Genomic DNA, 18955 nt, shown 5'->3' on the forward strand with positions numbered 1-18955 from the left:
CGCGGGTAAGCGAGTGGGGGGGGAGGATGCCGGTTCGGAGTAGGCGGGAGGAGGTTTTAGCATGCGCGGTATGCGCATGTGCGTGCTATATTAAATTTTTTTTACATAAATTTGTGTTCCCCACGCACTATACCCGTGTGCACGTTTTACACGGGTGCGCGGTATATGGGTGAAAATACGGTAGTTTTCAATGAACCTTTGAGAATGGCGCAGGCACAGAATTTGTCCCTGTCCCCGCTGATAACCACAGGAAACCATCCCGTGTCATTCTTTAGTGTCTATCTCAACCTCAGTCCTTCTACACCAGCATTCTTCAATGCAAGGCAGAGGCTCATTCATACTCTGATTCTTATTTGAGTCAAGTATGGGATAATGAAGCCAGATCATGACAGGAGTGTGAGCTCCACACCTCCTGCAGTCCGCTAGGAAGATCAACTGCTTTAACACCTAAGTAGCAGCAAGACCAGCTGCCTATAATAGGAGCCCTTGCCCCGATCCAGCCAGGCATGTGAGCTCCTCCCCCTATATCCCATTTAAGAGATCAATCTACCTGCTTTAAATATCAGCAGCAGTAGAAAAACAACTGCTTTTACATACAAGCAGCAGCGAGACCTACCGCAACCACCAAGAGCCCACAGACCCGATCCTGCCAGGAGTGTGAACTCCTCCCCCTGCAGTCCATTGGAGAGATCAATCTGCCTGCTTTTAAATATCAGCAGCAGTGGAGATCAACTGCTTTTACACCTAAGCAGCAACGAGACCAGCCACAACCACCGAGAGCACACAGACCCGATACTACCAAGAGTGTGAACTCTCCCCCCCCTGCAATCCGCTAAGAAGATCGACTGTCGGCTCCGGGCGGCTTTCCCGCAGAGGAGAGAATCCTGCATTCACCGTGGGCCTCATCTGGGGCAGAATCCTTGGAGCGGCTGGGGCACAGGCAGTGTGTCTGGGAGGGAATGCATGGATGGGAGAACATCTCAGGGGAGGAGACATAGGCATCCTGGGACTGTCGGCCAAGTCTCTTCCCTGAAGAAGCCCTTTCTGGAAACGTCAATCGCTCCTCCTAAACTTACTTGCTCCACTTCATCACTTCATCATGCTTCTATTCCTTTCTCTCCTCTCTTCTACCTTCCAAAGTATTTAGATCAATGCTGTCTTGTTAAAATGTTTATTTTATTTTTATTTTTCCTCTAACTCTACTTTTCACTTCTCTATTACCCTCCAGGTACTTTAGTTAGATTGTGAGCCTTCGGGACAGTAAGGGAATTTTTCAAGTACCTTTCTTATTTCTAATCTTAATGTATATTTTCTGTAAACCGCTTAGAACCTAACGGATGTAGCGGTATAAGAGAAATAAATTACATTAAATTACAAATAAATTACATTACATTGTGACAACATTGATGGCTCATAGGCACTGGTGGAATGAGGCATTATGACATCTCAACTCTGGAATGTTGCTACTCTCTGGGTTTCTGCCAGTTACTTGGAACCTGGGTTGGCCTCTGTTGGAAACAAGATACCGGGCTTGATGGACCTTCGGTCTGTCCCAGTATGTCAAAGCTTATGGTCTTATGTTCTAATCATCTGGTGTCATTCTTTAGTGTCTATCTCCACCTCAGTCCTTCTACACCAGCATTCTTCAATGCAAGGCTTGAAGGTCAATGGCTGAGCCCATTCATACTCTGATTCTTATGTGAGGCAAGTATAGGATAATGAAGCCATTGTGACATCACTGATGAGGTTGGCTCTTAGGCATTGATGGAATGAGGCATTATGATATCACAATATCTGCTCTGGATACCATAGACTCATTCTTTAGTGTCTATCTCAACCTTGGTCCTTCTGCACCAGCATTTTTCAATGCAAGGCTTGAGGGTCAGTGGCTGGGCCCATTCATACTCTGATTCTTCTATCTCTCCTTAAAAAAATGACATGGGGACGGTCTCCCATGGTTAACCATGGGAACGGGGACAAATTCTGCCAATAGATACACCTAACCTATCAGATTTTCAGGATATCCATAATAAATATGCATGAGATACATTTGCAAGTGCTACCTCCATTCTATGCAAATCTCTCATATGCATATTCTTTGTAGGTATCTTGAAAACCTGACTGGTTAGGTGTGTTCGGAAGACAGGGAGAACCCCTCCTCTTGAAGAACCTTCTCCTTTAGAATCTCAGAACAAAGCACACAAAAAGATATCTCACAATATGAAAAAGGATCCTCATTTTCCAGCTCAGGGATACCAGTATGTGTAGACTGTTTCTTGATACTCTATTCTCTGTGTCCTTTTCCTTTGCTTTTATATCTTTCCTTTTTGATTCCAAAGATGTTATCTTCCTCTGAACACAGGCCACCAAATCCATTTGTTCTCGAATGTGAATCTTGTTCTAAGCAATATACGCATCTGATGACTTGAGCTATGATTTCATATCAGTTCTTAACACCCTGATTCCGTAACTGGGGCAGATGCCCCTGCTTTCGAAAGTCAAGGTGGATCTCTTCCTGGAGCTGCCCTATGTGGAAACAGTGTTGGGGCTTGTAGAGGTGGTCAAGCAAATTGAGTTAGGCATTGAGAGTAAGGATTTGCCCCTTCCCCAATGTAACTATTAGATTCAGGATGAAGCTACAAAGAATAGGCTAACATTACTGGAATGGGAGCCTAACTCAGTCCTTAAAAATGATATGTTCCATGAAAGAATACCGAAAGCAGGCCAAAGAATGAAATAGTTCACCCTACGCCGTTGGGGGAAAATAGTTCTTTTACACAACCTCTGTAATGGTGTATAACAATGTTTCACAAACTGTGTGCCTCCTGAGATTTGAGGTGAGCAGCGAGATGCTGGGTAGGAGGAGAGGCGCCGGTACCGGCTGACTGCCTAAGGGACATGTCGCTCACGGCAAGAGGCATGTCCTGTAGGCAAGCAGCCGGTGCCAGAGCCTCTCCTTCCCCTCCCCGCCAGAACCACCCCCACCCCTCCCCCACTGGCAGTTCAGGGCCCGTCTGGAGGTCCTTCGGGCATGTGTTGACGTGATGATGTCATGCATGTGCATGACATCATCACATCAACGTTGGCACACTTCTGGATGCCTCAGGCTGCAGCCACTATGCTTACTGTGCCGTGGCTTGACAAAGTTTGCGGGACACCGGTGCATAAGAAGTACTTTAGTTTACAAACCAGAAAGTTACAGAAAACTGATATCATTCCCTCCTAAAATACATAACACATTCATATATCATCTCCAGACCTACAAAGATGCCTCCCAAAACAAACAGATACAGGAGGATATACAACAGCTTCAAATGTTTAAAACAGCAATAATTAAAGATAATTCCTCTATACATAGGAAATTAGAGCAATTTGAAAATTATAATAGGAGATTGAATCTTCGTATATTGAATTTCCCAATTTCATCTGTTACTCCGCCTATTGGTTTCTTCAAAAGATATTTGATTGAAAATTTGGGAATTTCTCCTGAAAATATTCCTCCTTTAAATAAGATTTATTATTTGCCAAACAAAAAATTTCCTCAGGAAAAAAATGCTGAACAAGAGAAAAATAATGGACAAGAGGAACAGATTGACTTTGCCAATGTTACTGCTCTTTTGGAACAAACCTTGAATCCAGATACTGCAAGATCTACACTTCTAATATCCTTTGTTTTTGAGCAAGATTTAAATATGATCTTAAGATTATACTTTAAAAATTCTCAAAAATTATTTGGGGCACAACGTATTTGGATTTATCCGGATGTTTCTAAAGTGACTCAGGAGCGAAGGAAAGAATTTCTTTCCCTACGACAAGAAACTCTTAAATTGGGTGCTACATTTCTTCTAGCTTACCCCTGTAAATGTTTGGTAAGGTATTTGGGAGTCAAATATGTTTTCTTCTTTTCAGAACATTTAAAGGAGTTTCTAAAAGTTAAAAAGATTACTAAGAGTTAAAGGATCACCAAGGTATGATGTAGAAAGGGATAAAATAAATTGGAGGGTAGCCGTGCCTCATTAAGCCTTTTCATTTAAATTAAATTCTTAAATTTATGTCTCCAACTTGTATATGATTATCACTCCCTTTTTTAGTGGTCTAAGGAAGGGATAAAAAATGTATTTCTTTAATTTTCTTTAATTTTCAATTTGAATTGTTTTGTTCAAATTTGAAATATTACGTTGGTGGAATCTGTTTTCTTTCTCTGTATTTCATGGAACAAGATTATGCTTGTGAATTGTTGTTTTGAAAAATTTAAATTAAAAAAAAAACAAAACAAAGATGCCTCTTCCTACTTGAAATCAGCCCTTGAGACCCCAGGAAGGTAGCTGATTGGCCCATAGTCATGTGGAAAATCTCCATCTGAAAGTGCTCGCTACCAGCTATCTGCTATGACTCAGGGCAAAAATTTACCGTGAGTCTTGCTGCTTGACATTTGACGAAGGATAGACAGACCTGGTATAGAAACAACTATGCTTTAAAGTGTTGGATACTCAAACTCAGAAAAATAGTGCACCAAGGTTCAAAGACTAATAAATAAAGATTAATAAAGTTTAAATTAGCCACAGCTTTTTGAAAATATATAGAAAACTAACCACTAGTTCCTCAGTTTGCCTCACTATGATAACGTATGGTAGCTGTCCTCATAGGAACTTTATAGCGTGTATAGTTTTCATTATTTTTATACTTTTCATTTCCTTTATTTTATATTATATTTGCTTGTGAGATACTTGTGCCTAGTATAATAGCATTTATAGCAAAAGTGATGATAATAACAGTCACTTAGCTTTTATCTAGCTCTGGGTCTAGCTCAATCCCCACCGACGCGTTTCACGATTTCATCAGGGTCGGGGAAGGAGAACGGTTGGGGGTGTGGTTCTGTTCCAGAAACAGCGTTCTCCTTCCCCGACCCTGATGAAATCGTGAAACGCGTCGGTGGGGATTGAGCTAGACCCAGAGCTAGATAAAAGCTAAGTGACTGTTATTATCATCACTTTTGCTATAAATGCTATTATACTAGGCACAAGTATCTCACAAGCAAATATAATATAAAATAAAGGAAATGAAAAGTATAAAAATAATGAAAACTATACACGCTATAAAGTTCCTATGAGGACAGCTACCATACGTTATCATAGTGAGGCAAACTGAGGAACTAGTGGTTAGTTTTCTATATATTTTCAAAAAGCTGTGGCTAATTTAAACTTTATTAATCTTTATTTAAAGTGTTGGATACATTAGTGTATGTATGTGTGGGGGGGGGGGGGAGTGTTCTTGTTCGCTAAGCAGTTTTCACTTTAGGACGAGGAATACAAATTAGAGAATGGCACGGGGACAAATTTTCCCCACCCCTGCAGGAAATCAATTTCCCCATCCTGTCCACGTGAGTTTTGTCGCTGTCCCTGTCCCCGCCCCATTCCTGTAGGCTCTGCCTTAACCGTACAAGTCTCGAACACTTATGATTTTAAAGTGTTTGAGGCTTGTGCAGATGAGGACGGAGCTTAGGCATTGGTGGAACGCGACATTAATGACATCACAATCTGAGCTCTAGAATGTTACTACTTATGATTTCAAAGTGTTCGAGGCTTGTGCAGATGAGGACGGAGCTTAGGCATTGGTGGAATGAGGCATTATGACATCACAATCTGAGCTCTAGAATGTTACTACTTATGATTTTAAAGTGTTTGAGGCTTGTGCAGATGAGGACGGAGCTTAGGTATTGGTGGAATGAGGCATTATGACATCACAATCTGAGCTCTAGAATGTTACTACTTATGATTTCAAAGTGTTCAAGGCTTGTGCAGATGAGGACGGAGCTTAGGCATTGGTGGAATGAGGCATTATGACATCACAATCTGAGCTCTAGAATGTTACTACTTATAATTTTAAAGTGTTTGAGGCTTGTGCAGATGAGGACGGAGCTTAGGCATTGGTGGAATGAGGCATTATGACATCACAATCTGAGCTCTAGAATGTTACTACTTATGATTTCAAAGTGTTCAAGGCTTGTGCAGATGAGGACGGAGCTTAGGCATTGGTGGAATGAGGCATTATGACATCACAATCTGAGCTCTAGAATGTTACTACTTATGATTTTAAAGTGTTTGAGGCTTGTGCAGATGAGGACGGAGCTTAGGCATTGGTGGAATGAGGCATTATGACATCACAATCTGAGCTCTAGAATGTTACTACTTATGATTTTAAAGTGTTTGAGGCTTGTGCAGATGAGGACGGAGCTTAGGTATTGGTGGAATGAGGCATTATGACATCACAATCTGAGCTCTAGAATGTTGCTACTTATGATCTTAAAGTGTTTGAAGCTTGTGCACATGAGGACAGAGCTTGCAGGAATGGGGCAGGGGCAGGAAAAGAACTCACAGGGAAATGAGTTCCCGCAGGGATAGGTAAAAATTTGTCCCCCGTGCCATTCTCTAATACAAATGTAATATTTCAGCCCTCTGTCACTTTGCACTGGTTTGGCATGCAGCCAGAGACCCTCTAATTATCACTGCTACTAACAAGCAACCATTTGGGGTGTTGTTCTGTGCCGTTTTCAGCTGTGCTGTGTAGTTACAATCACAGCTTATCTTCAATAGCAGGGGTCACGGAGCAAATCAAAAGGAAGGAGGGATGTAAGAGAGGCAGATGACCTGCGATGATTCAGGGTAGAGTAAAGAGCAGACCAAATGACTATGTGGAGCAAAAAGAAATTTAATGGAATGTGTGTGTGCTTGACGTGCTACGTTTCGCCCGAGGGCTGCATCAGAGGCAAAACTAGAAAGGAAAACCAGACAGTAAGCTTATCTCTAGAGTAACAGCTTACCAAACAATCCAGACTAGTTAAACACAAAGAATACACTTCTCACTGGTACAAAAATTCAGCAGCAGTAGTCCTGCTGCAATGCTGTAATACTCTTTGTTTTACCCTCCTTCCTGTGCCAGAGAACACAAACAGTACCACTAGGTCGGACAAATCAAAGCCTAAGCCCATTAAAGATGGAGTTCCTCAAGGTGCGTTGCTTTCCCCACTCCTCTTCAATCTGTACAGCAGACCTGTCATTGACATTGCCCATGGATACAACATCAAGGTTCCCTCCTATGCCGACAACATACAGCTACTACTCCCGCTGGGTAAGGACCGGCCTGCCCAACTTTCCAACCTCCACCACGGCCATTCCGACATGAAAAGCTGGATGACCTGCGATAAGCTGCAGCTCAATGCCGCCAAAACTGAACTTCTCTGGATCAGAAAGAACTCTAGCTTCACCTGCCCCACCTTATCCTGGGAAGCCACCTCTATAATGGCAAAGGACCATGTGTGCAGCCTGTGTATTATCTCGAATGGACTACTGCAACTCCCTATTTAACGGCCTCACTACGAAGGACTTTAAAACATGTCCAGCGAGTGCAGAACTCAGCTGGATCCACCTCCTGTATAACCTCAACTTCCACGGCCCCATCATACCTGCACTCCGAGTAGCCCACTGGCTACCCACCAGCAAGCGCTGTGCCTTCAAGGCCCTTGTACTGGCACATAAAATCTTCCACCACGAGACCTACATCACGGACAAACTACGACCATACACCCCCAACCGTTCCCTCCGTTCTGAAGTGGAGAGACGGCTCAGCATTCCCCCAGGGAGAAGTCTCCAAATGGAAACTGCACGCCAACGCTGCTATAGTCACTTTACCCCTTGACTATGGAACCAGCCGCCCGCACAAACCAGAAGGCTGGACTTGCTCCTTTCATTTGATTTCCAAAGAGCAGTGAAGACTCTCCTGTTAAAAAAGACTTCCACAAATATACACCTGCCCTACTTGACTCCTCTATGCATTTCCTGTTTGTATTTAGTCATGTCCTTGGGTTTTTTTGGTGACTGTCTTCTTGTAACCCGTTCTGAGCTTTTCGGGAGGAGGGGATAAAAATTGAAATCAATCAATCAATCATTCAATCAAAAGAAATCCAGCTGCCCATGTCAGGCAAACAGATATTCTTTCTTTCTGAGGAAAACACTGCCCTTTTTGTAAGAAGTAGAAATCAAGGAAGATGAGTAGTGATTTCATGCAGCCAAATCATTCACTGGCTCAACAGTGCCTACCTCCCTCTCAATTTCTTGTTACAGAACATTAAAAATAATGAAAGAAATACGAGGGGTCGCTGAAAAGTTCTGAGCCCGACCAACAAAGTTGGCTATACACTTAGTCCAGCTATAGGGCTATACACTTAGTCCATCTTAAGGCTATACACTTAGTCCAGCTTAGGGCTATACACTTAGTCCAGCTATAGGGCTATACACTTAGTCCAGTTTAGGGCTATACACTTAGTCCAGCTTAGGGCTATACACTTAGTCCAGCTATAGGGCTAAACACTTAGTCCAGCTTAGGGCTTTACACTTAGTCCAGCTTAGGGCTAAACACTTAGGGCTCCTTTTACGAAGCCACGTTAGCGGCTTTATCGCATGTACCTTTTTAGCGCGCTAACCCCCGCACTAGCTGAAAAACTACTGCCTGCTCAAGAGGAGGTGGTAGTGGCTAGCGCGGCCGGCAAATTAGCGTGCGCTATTACGCGCGTTAAACCGCCAACGTGGCTTCGTAAAAGGAGCCCTTAGTCCAGCGATTTTCCACTTGTTTTTGTTCTGTATTTTTCCAACAGAACGATAAAAGTGAAAAATCACTGGACTACCCCCTCTTCTACGAAACCATGCTAGCGTTTTTTTTTTTTAGCGCAGAGAGCCGCGCTGAGTGGCCCGCGCTGCTCCCGACGCTCATTGAGTTCCTATGAGCATCGGGAGCAGCGCGGGCCATTCAGCGCAGCTCTCTGCGCTAAAAACTGCTAGCGCAGTTTCGTAGAAGCGGGGCTAAGTGTATAGCCCTCGAGGGAGACTGCCCCAACTTTGCTGGCTGGACTGAGAATTTTTCAGCGGCCCCTCGTATAATTTCGCCCATGCAGTAGAACACCTTCAGCGGACTACTTTGGGCAACCTCCAATAATCATTCATATAGTATCTTGAAATATTCTTTTTTTTTTTTTTTTACAATTGTTTATTGCGAAGATGCTGGAAAGATTTTTCTGTCACACATTCCAAGGTGCAGAAGCTGCGCTTTCAAGAAACACATTTAAGAAGCTTAATAGTTAAATGCGCAGGCTTTCGCCTCAGGAACCCTGGTTTGAGCTTTCTGAAGTGAAAAGAATTGAGCTGTTACCCCCTCATTCTCTCAGGAATCTAAATTGACACATCCTCAAACAGTCACAGAAGCATGCATTTTTCAGCCTGGTTTGACATGCCTTATACACTCTGCATGAGCTGAATGGATTTACTCTGAGGGCCCCATGTGTGTTGTTCACACTTATGCCGAGGTCAGTGTTTAACCTTAGATGGTTTTGGGTTATGGGTACAATTCCATCTTGCCTGTTCTGGTATAAATAAATGATTGCAGCTAAGATTACAAAATGCTCTGGTGACATTACAGAAACACAAAATCAGTAACCTAGAATTATGTGAGAGAATAGATAAGTTGTAGGCTGATATGAAGTTCCAGACTCCAAACATAAAGAGCAAGATATTCGGTTCATAGACAAAAGCGCGCGCCGACAACCCAGCGCAGACAACTGAGCGCAAGGCGGAAGCACGCCGAAGAAAATCAGTATTTTAAGGGGCTCCGACGGGGGGTGTTGGTGGGGAACCCTCCCACTTTACTTAATAGAGATCGCGCCGGTGTCATGGGGGGGTTACAACTCCCCAAACTCCCCACAACGCCGGTGCGATCTCTGTTAAGTAAAGTGGGAGGGTTCCCCCCCCCCACACACCCCCGTCGGAGGAAGTAACGTTAAGGGAGTCGAGGCCAGCAAGAGCAGCAAGCGGAAGATGCTACCCTCACTGGAGAATATTTAAAGGGATACACCAGGGGCAGAGAGGAGAGGTGCCAGCGACCCCCCTGCAAAGATGGCACCTGGAGCGGTCTGCCCCTACCCCCCCCTTACTACGCCACTGAGCGACACAGAAGGCATAAGTGGGAAGTTGCATTTTACCTCCTCCAGCTGCAGCACAAAAGTCACATTGTGCCCTTGTTCTGCTATCAGTTTGCCATCGGAAGTGATGATACGGAGACCCCTTGGAGCCTTGCCAGGGCACTGCTGACGTTTAGCTGTGTACTGTTCTCGCACGCCATCTGTGCAGTTATTGGACACCACCTTCCTGTATCTGTAAGGAAAAAAAAACCCCAAAACTGAGTAAAATATGGCCAGTGCTCCCAGACCTAAAGCCCAGTAATAGACTGGACAATATTCAATTGGTAATGGTTGGCGTGTTTTTAAACATCAGCCGTCATTGGCTAAGTTAGACTCACATATTTGATGTTGGGCCATGTCTGGGCACAGACATTGACTCTATGGGTCTGACTGGACTGTTACTGGCCACTCACATTTATGCAGTTCCTCAATGAATATCAGCCCCAATAAGTGCCTTCATCAGTTTTATTATCTCCCAAACACCCCTCTCACTCTCCCAGTGATTCAAACCTCCTGAAAATCCATTCTCCCGCCAATTCTGACCCCCCAAACTGCCACCCAGTATGGGTATCTGGGAAGGAACGATCCCCACATACTTCTGTTACTAGTGCCTCCATCTACTAAAATGGCTGCCACAAGCTCAAGCAGTAGACTTATGGTTCTACCACTAGAGGTCAGCGTTATTTGGTGGGCTGATCTCTAGCAGTATACCATGAGACTACTGCTACAGTTCATGGCAGCCATTCATACATGATACTACCAAGGGCAGAAGCAGGTAGGAATTGCTCTAGGTCAGAAACCCCCAATAGACCCCCAGAGATGTAGGAAGGCTGTGAATTGATGGGGGGTTAGGAGGAATTTGAATGGGGAGGGGAGGGTCTGAGTCAGCTGGGAGGGTGTTCAGAGGTCTCAATTGGTAGGGAGGGAAATATGAGGTGGGTCTGATCATAGGGAGGTGAGGAGCGCATCCAACAAGGGCAGTCACTACCCAGAAGCTATGTGTATGCCGACCCAATTCAGGGCAACAAAATAAAGTCACTGCTGGATCATCAATTCAAGAAACTTCTTTTATACTTAGAACTCTGCTCAGAGACATGAAGGCTGATTACTCCGCCTCACCACCCAATCATTGCAGTGTTCAAAAAAAAGGCTCCAAGAAACTTTCAGTAAATAAAGTGCTAGCCTTGACAGCTATGCTAACACTGTAAATGCTTCCATAAGATTTATATTGGTAAGAGATGACTTAACTTAGTGACTGGTTCCGACGTGCCACGTTTCGTTGCTGCGTCAGGGAACCGACAAAACAGCTAGATTTAAAGCTGGAGGTGAAGTCACATAGGATTGAAAAACCTGGTTCACTCAACATATGTTTCTTTTCGTTGCTGCGTCAGGGAACCGACAAAACAGCTAGATTTAAAGCTGGAGGTGAAGTCACATAGGATTGAAAAACCTGGTTCACTCAACATATGTTTCTTCTTAAATGTTTTTAGGTTTTTCAATCCTATGTGACTTCACCTCCAGCTTTAAATCTAGCTGTTTTGTCGGTTCCCTGACGCAGCAACGAAACGTGGCACGTCGGAACCAGTCACTAAGTTAAGTCATCTCTTACCAATATAAATCTTATGGAAGCATTTACAGTGTTAGCATAGCTGTCAAGGCTAGCACTTTATTTACTGAAAGTTTCTTGGAGCCTTTTTTTTGAACACTGCAATGATTGGGTGGTGATGCGGAGTAATCAGCCTTCATGTCTCTGAGCAGAGTTCTAAGTGTAAAAGAAGTCTCTTGAATGTACAAATTACATTGATGATCCAGCAGTGACTTTATTTTGTTTCACTGACCACTTTAGTCACTCTACGATACCAACGGTCTGAATTGGTCACCCCTATACATATTTTGTGACTTTGACCCAATTCAGGGCGGAATCCACATAACTAAGCGACCAAAGTTAGGACTGCTTTTGACATGGTCCTATTTCTTTGCCTGGCTATTTATTCACAGACACTGAATATTTTTGACACCCACACAGTTGTAAGCTCCTCCCTGATGCCAACCTCAAAACGCCCCTTACCGGCCCACTTTAAAAACGGCTGGTCAGAGCCAATAGTCAGTGTCACTGCCTTAGAACATCGGCGACTATCCCACCGAGCCTGATGTAAGTGGTCAGGAGTCTCTCCTAATGACCCCCTAAATGCACCTGTGCCATTGGCAGTCATGTCAGTTAGCATAGGGTAATTTTGCCACCTGCTAACTTCCAAGCGCTGTTCACAAGCAGGCTCAACCCATAATCTGCTCCGTTCCCGCCTCACAATATAGCAATCAGACAAACAGGTCATGTTCCCCGCGTCTGTAGATTTAACCTGCGGGGAACATGAGCCGTTTGATTTGAGGGGGAATTCCTTGACAAAGCCCTCTGGGGCAAAACATAGGTCTATGTCGGAGTGCCTACCCCCCACCTGTATAGATGAAGGTGAGTATTTATATCTAACTAAATATTTAAAATAAACTATTTAAAGTATTAAATTATCTAAAGTATGCAATATTGAGGCCGATGACGACTATGGGTGCCTGAATACTGTATGTTCAAAAAGTTTATTGGCATACAGGCGGTACCGCTGAGGTCTTAAGACAAATAAAATAACAATATCAGTTTATGAGGTAGGGAGGGGGATATTTTATTATTACATATATCATACAATAATGGAGTATATGGTTGGGAGGGATGGGCGAGGGATAGGGATAAGAATCTATGTAATATACCAATGATTGTTTATAAGTGATGTATTTATTGTTACTGTGAATGAAAATATTAACACTTAATGTAATTTGTGAAAATGAATAAAGAATTATTAAAAAAAAAAAGACAAATAAAATAAATAAGCTAAGTAAGACTCTATACGTGATTTATTGTCACAATATAGCAAGCACTTAGGGGAGAATTCTATAAACGGTGCCTAGGTTAGGCTCTGCTAAGTGCACTAATCACGGATGCCTAACTAAAGTCCATGCGCAATGTTTTGCAGTCAGCTTAATTGGCGTGGTAATTGACCACACCATTAAAAACCATTTAAATTAAAAAAAAAAAAAAATTAGTTAATTAGGGTTGTACAGGACTCCCCCGATATTCGCGAGGGTTCCGTTCCAGGAACCCCCGTGAATGTTGAAAAACCGCGAATATGGTTTTTAGCAGGGGAGACAGGAGAGGGCAGCCAGGGAGGCAGGAGAAGCCGGAGCGCCGGCGAGTGAGGGAGATCACTTGTGGTATGCTGCGACCGCCTCTTCCTGTACTAAAGTCGGGCCTCACCAATCAGGAGCTGCTTTGACACGCAGGAAGAGGCGGTTGGGGCATACCGGGAGTGATTTCCTTCACTCGCCGGCACTCCGGCTGCCCTCTCCTGACCGGTCATTCACGGTCAGAAAATACCGCGAATGACCGGGACCGCGAATCGCGGACCACAAATTCGCGGGGGAGCACTGTACATGGATTACCACTTGGAGCTTAGCGGTACCTAAGTCAAGGTGATTACTGCCGCCTAATGATGCCTACCTGATTAGAGACAGAGAGTAGGTGTTGGTTGACTTAGGCATCACTAGGTGTCTGTGGTAGGTGCCGGTAAATTAGGCCAGGAAAACCTTGGCCTAATATACCGGCACCTACCACAAGGATTCTATAAGCAGCACCTAGCAGTTGACTGACAACCGAGCTAATTGGTGCCTACAAGTTAGGCAAGGTTAGGCATCATTTATAAAATCCGGCCCTTAGGAGGAAGGCCTGTGGCTCACTGGTTGCGCTGCTGCCCCTGAACCCACAGGTTATGAGATCAAATCCCAGTGCTGCTCCTCGTGACCTTGGGCAAGTCATTTAATCCTCCAGTGCTCACTGCTTTGAAATGCCAAAGGCAGTATACAAGTCCCCATTACCTTTTATTAAGCCCAGTATCCCAAAGAATAGCAACATTCCAGAGCTGACATTGTGACGTCATAATGCCTCATTCCACCAATGCTTAAGAGCCAACCTCATCAGTGATGTCACAATGTCCTATACTCAGCTCACATAAGAATAGCCATATCCAGGCTGAAGGTGAGGCTCACTGGTAGAGCTTCTTTCTGCTCCTGCACTCAGAGGTTGTGAGATCAAATCCCAGTGTTGCTCCTTGTGACCCTGGGCAAGTCGCTTAATCCTCCAGTGCCCACCACTTTGAATGCAAGCTTTGAAGTGCCAAAGCCCCAAAAAGACAGTATATTTTTGTACATTTCTTCAAAAAGATGGCAAATAAATATGTAAATAACTCAAGTTCAGGCAACAAAGTTAACAGAACATGTGTCAAAGCATTTTTTTTTTGTCACGTTAAAAGAGTTACCGATGTAAACAGATGCCTTTGTTCTTTCAGGGAATAATGACTGCTAATTGTGTTAAATGGTTCATAGACAACGGCACGAAAGACAAAAGCGCGCGCCGACAGGGAAAAAGTGAAGTTTTCAGTAAAATGTGGGGGGTTACAACCCCTCACACCCCCCACAACGCCCCCACAACGCGGCACGATGTCTATTAAGTAAAGTGGGGGGGGTTCCCCCCCACACACCCCCGTCGGAGCGCTAAAAACAGTAATTTAGAACGGTGCGGCGGCGCACGCTGCGCTCAATTGTCTAGGCGCGCCTTTGACCTGACACCGTGTTCAATTCTGCTACCCTAAAGCAATCTACTCTTAAACTATCATGGCTAATTTGCACTTAGCCTATGTCAGTATTGTACTACAGTATTCATTAACTCGTAATATCACTATTCTGAGCAAATGGCTTCTTAAGAAATTGAGAGAAAGAAAGTAAAATTTTCAGATGGAAATCAGCACACTAAAGCATTCATTCTAAATAAGGCAGGAATATTGTCTAACATGCCCAAATATTACCCCTGTGCAATTTCTCCAAGTTGGCGCCTTAATTTTGACAATGTGGAGCTGGTGTTACCCTAGGACAGTGAGCCAATGGCGACCTTCCAAGATCTCTCGGAGCCTGTGAGGAATATCATCCCCCTTCGGGATTTGGCACTTTTTGTTTCCAGCCCTGCAGTCCTGCGTTCTTTGGGCCGCGAGCAGTGGGAATGAAATAAACACACTGTCTTCAGCGGCATTGGAAGTTTTCCCTCTGCTACAGCTGCCTGTGGCCCAAAGAGCGCAGGACTGCAGTGCTGGAAAAAAGAAAAGTGGGTGGGGGGAGGGAAAGGGGAAGAAGATGCCGGGCCTCTGAGGGAAAAAGGATAGGGAGGAAAGGGGAAGGGCAGAGAGAGGGAGTTGATGGTGTACATGGATGGAGAGGAGGGGAAGACATGGAAAAGTGGACAGATTGAGATGGAAGCAGAAGAATGGAATGTTTTAAAAGTTAACGCCAAAGATGGAAGCAGGGTAGAAGGCGAAGGAGAGAAAAACAGCAAATAGATAAGAAGGTAGTTATGAGCACAGACAGAAAGAAGCGAAGCCAGAGCCTGGGAAAAGATGATGAGAAAAATAAAATCACCTGACAACAAAGGCAGGAGAAAGGATTTCATTTTCAATTCAGCGATTGAAATATGTCAGTTTGGAGCATTTCTATATTTTGCGCTATCTCTGCATGCAGAGTCTGGCTTTCAGTTATGCATTTTAGGACTTTGAGTTTGTGCTCCTGCCAGGGCAGGATTAATTCGTCGAGGGCCCCTAGGCACACAAGTACACTGGACCCCGCCCCACTCCACCCCACCATGCGCCCAGGCGGAAACAGGAAGCTGCGTCAGAGGGAAGCTTTGGGCAAGGGGCCCTATTGCCGATCGATGCAGGAGGAGCCCATTGCCGTTTGGAAAAAACAATGTTGATGCCCTCCTTCATCGGGCCCCTCTGACAATTTCGGGCCCTAGGCACGTGCCTACTTGGCCTATTGGTTAATCCTGCCCTGGCTCCTGCATTTGCATAGGGTTCACTGTGTGACTAAGACCAGGTGTTCTGGTAGGAATAAATATTGAGAAGCGCTGTTGGCATCAAGGGCCCAGGTAGGAAGATATTTGTTGGCTCTCCTCCAGCCCTTTTGAACCCAAAACAGCCCTTGCTTAAAAATGAATGAAGACCATTGCCCTAGAAGGTACCCAAATCCTGATAAAACCAGAATCATATCATGTTTTCCTACTGGGAACATTAGCTTCTTATTGTTTTTGTTGAGTTGGAGTTGGGGTTCAGCAACGAGGTCCCAGGTGTTTTTTTATTGTTTTTTTTTTAATTCTTTATTCATTCTCAAATTTACAATAAGTGTAACAATATATCCAAACAAATTAACAATAAATATAACACTTAATAATCATCAATGGTACAAATGATATGCTCTTATCTCCCACCCTTCCCACCCTCTCTTATCATATAATCAATACCTTATACATAGGTCCCAAGTGTTTAAGGCCAACCAAGTCATCATATGATACATTTACAAACCAAAATCCCCTGGATTCTATATATGGCACTTAAAATAGAAAATTTTAAGTCAACACTAAAGGCTCCTTTTACTAAGGTGCGCTAGTGGTTTTAGCGCACGCTACGATGCGCATGCTAAACGCTAACGCCTCCATAGAGCTTGCGTTGGTATTTTTCATTTAGTGCATGGTTAGCGCGCGCTAAAAACGCTAGCGCACCTTAGTAAAAAGAGCCCTAAGAGAAGAGGAGAAAAAACTCTCTCAAATATACAAAATGTCACCCAGAAAAGGAGAGAAAGTTAATGTATAATGGTGTTATGTAATTACCAAAGCAAGGACATAATTACACAACACCATATGACTTCACAAAGCTTTTTGAACAGACGAATGCTGACACAAAAAAATTCCTTAGCTAAAATACAAAATGAAGTCCAGTCTTTACAAGCTTATAGAACCGTTGCGATAACAGTCAGCGCCATGTTGCACCGAAAAATAGAAAATATAGAGAACTTTAATCGCCGGATAAATGTAAGAATTTTAAACTTCCTGAAAACTCCTGGGATTTCCTCATATGAAATGTTCAAAAAATATGTGGTGGAAATTTTGAAATAGTCCTCTGAGCATATACCTCCATTGAACAAAATTTATTATCTTCCACCATCCATAAAAAAATCCCCAGGAGTCTAAGGGCTCTTTTTACTAAGCCACGTTAGGGCTTTAACGTGCAGAATAGTGCACGCTACATTGCCCTGCGCACGAGACCTTAACGCCAGCATTGAGCTGAGCGCACGGTAATTTCCTGCGTGCGCTAAAAACACTGGTGCATCTTAATAAAAGGAGCCCTACGGAAGGAGAGGGTGAAAAGAAACAGGTTCCGCAAATTGATATGGAAGATATATCTGCTTTCTTGGAAGACTCTCTCTCTGAGGTGGCGGAGAGAGCTACGTTATTGATTTCCTTCGTTTTCCAACAGGACTTGGACTCATTTATGAAACAGTACTTTAGACTTTCAAAATCTTTAGAGTTTTCATTTTTTTTACTCTTTATTACATACTTACTTTACATACATACTCTTTATTACATACTTTTTCATTATTGCTTTATTATTATTTTTCATTATTTTCTATTTTGTCCTCCTCCTTGATGGTAAAGTTAATAAGGCACTGATTATTTCTTATTTACACTGTTTGAGTGTCAACCTTTATATGGACTATATGATGTATGGGGCAAACCTCATTAAGTTTGGTGCTAGACATCCATGAAGGCACTGTTTGAGCCTATAGTTCCTCGTTCTTGCATAAAGGCTCATACTGATGTCCATTATTCAAAAAACTTTAAAATTTAATCTTAAGCCTACACTTTTCCTACAAGGGAGAGGACTGTTTAGCCAATTCATTATTTTGATTAAAAAAAAAAATATGGGCATATATGGAAGTTTCAAAAACCACACAAGAAAGACGGAAACAGTTTCTATCATTAAGGCAGGAAACAATTGCATTAGGAGCCTCTTTCCTGTTGGCATACCCCTGTAAATGTGTTGCAAAGTATGCACGAGTTAAATATGTATTCTTTCTTCCTGATCAGCTAAAGTCCTTTCTGGAGTTGAAAAAGATGACTTGAAGTTTTGACCCAGTGTTAATAGAATGGCAGGTTAAAATGTGTTATAGCCTTTCTTTATATATATATATATATTTTTTTTTCTTCTAGCGTAATAAGCTTCTTATAATTCTGAGCCAATTCCCCCTTGGTTGTGGTCTAAGAAAGGATAATCAGATATGCCATTGTTTTCTTTTCTTTTGAATATATAACATATGTCTATGATGTATTTCTCTGACAAGAAGTTTATTTTCTTTGTAAATTGTTGAAAATATAAATATAGAATTAAAAAAATAATAATAATAATTACATAACACCATTATACATTAATATTCTCTCCTTTTCTGGGTGACATTTTGTATAATTTGAGAGAGTTTTTTCTCCTCTGCTCTTATTAGTGTTGACTTAAAATAGCATGGGGAACTTTGAGTGTGCACTATTTAATTGGATACCAAACCAATTAATGATGATAATTGGACGCTAATAATCAATTGTTGATGTCAATTGGCAGCAATTAGAATTTACTGAATTTGCTTGCCATATCCCAATGTCCCGCAAACTTTTCTGCTCCGTGGCATACTAAACCCAGTGCTGCAGCCGGAAGGAATTTGGAAGTGCACGGACGTCGATGTGAGGATGTCCGCGCGTGCTTGGAAGCCCTCCGACCGTGACCCTGAATCTGTCACTTCGCTGGTGGGGGATCCTGGAGGAGGGGAGGTACAGGGAGAGGAGAGACAATGGCGAGGAGTGGAGTCTTTGGTGCCAGCTGACTGCCTACAGGCCGCGCTTCTGGCTATGAGAGGCACGTCCTTTAAGCAGTCAGCCGGCGCCTCTCTTTGCTGGCGTCTCGCGGCACACCTGGAATCTGCCGCGGCACGCAGTTTGCGATCCACTGGCGTATTCTATAAAGAAGCGCCTGAATTCTGGTG

The 18955-nt window shown here is 43.4% G+C and overlaps 1 protein-coding gene across 1 annotated transcript in view; it reads right to left on the reverse strand.

Annotated features, from left to right (window-relative positions):
• Positions 1 to 18955, reverse strand: part of LOC117359849 (VPS10 domain-containing receptor SorCS1-like) — a 304368-nt gene that overhangs the window by 113305 nt on the left and 172108 nt on the right. The window contains exon 13 of the mRNA XM_033943225.1: positions 10028 to 10199. Within this exon, the coding sequence (XP_033799116.1) occupies positions 10028 to 10199 (172 nt within the window). The remainder of the gene's footprint in view (positions 1 to 10027; positions 10200 to 18955) is intronic.

The sequence above is a fragment of the Geotrypetes seraphini genome, chromosome 4, assembly GCF_902459505.1.
Source record: "Geotrypetes seraphini chromosome 4, aGeoSer1.1, whole genome shotgun sequence".
NCBI lineage: Eukaryota > Metazoa > Chordata > Amphibia > Gymnophiona > Dermophiidae > Geotrypetes > Geotrypetes seraphini.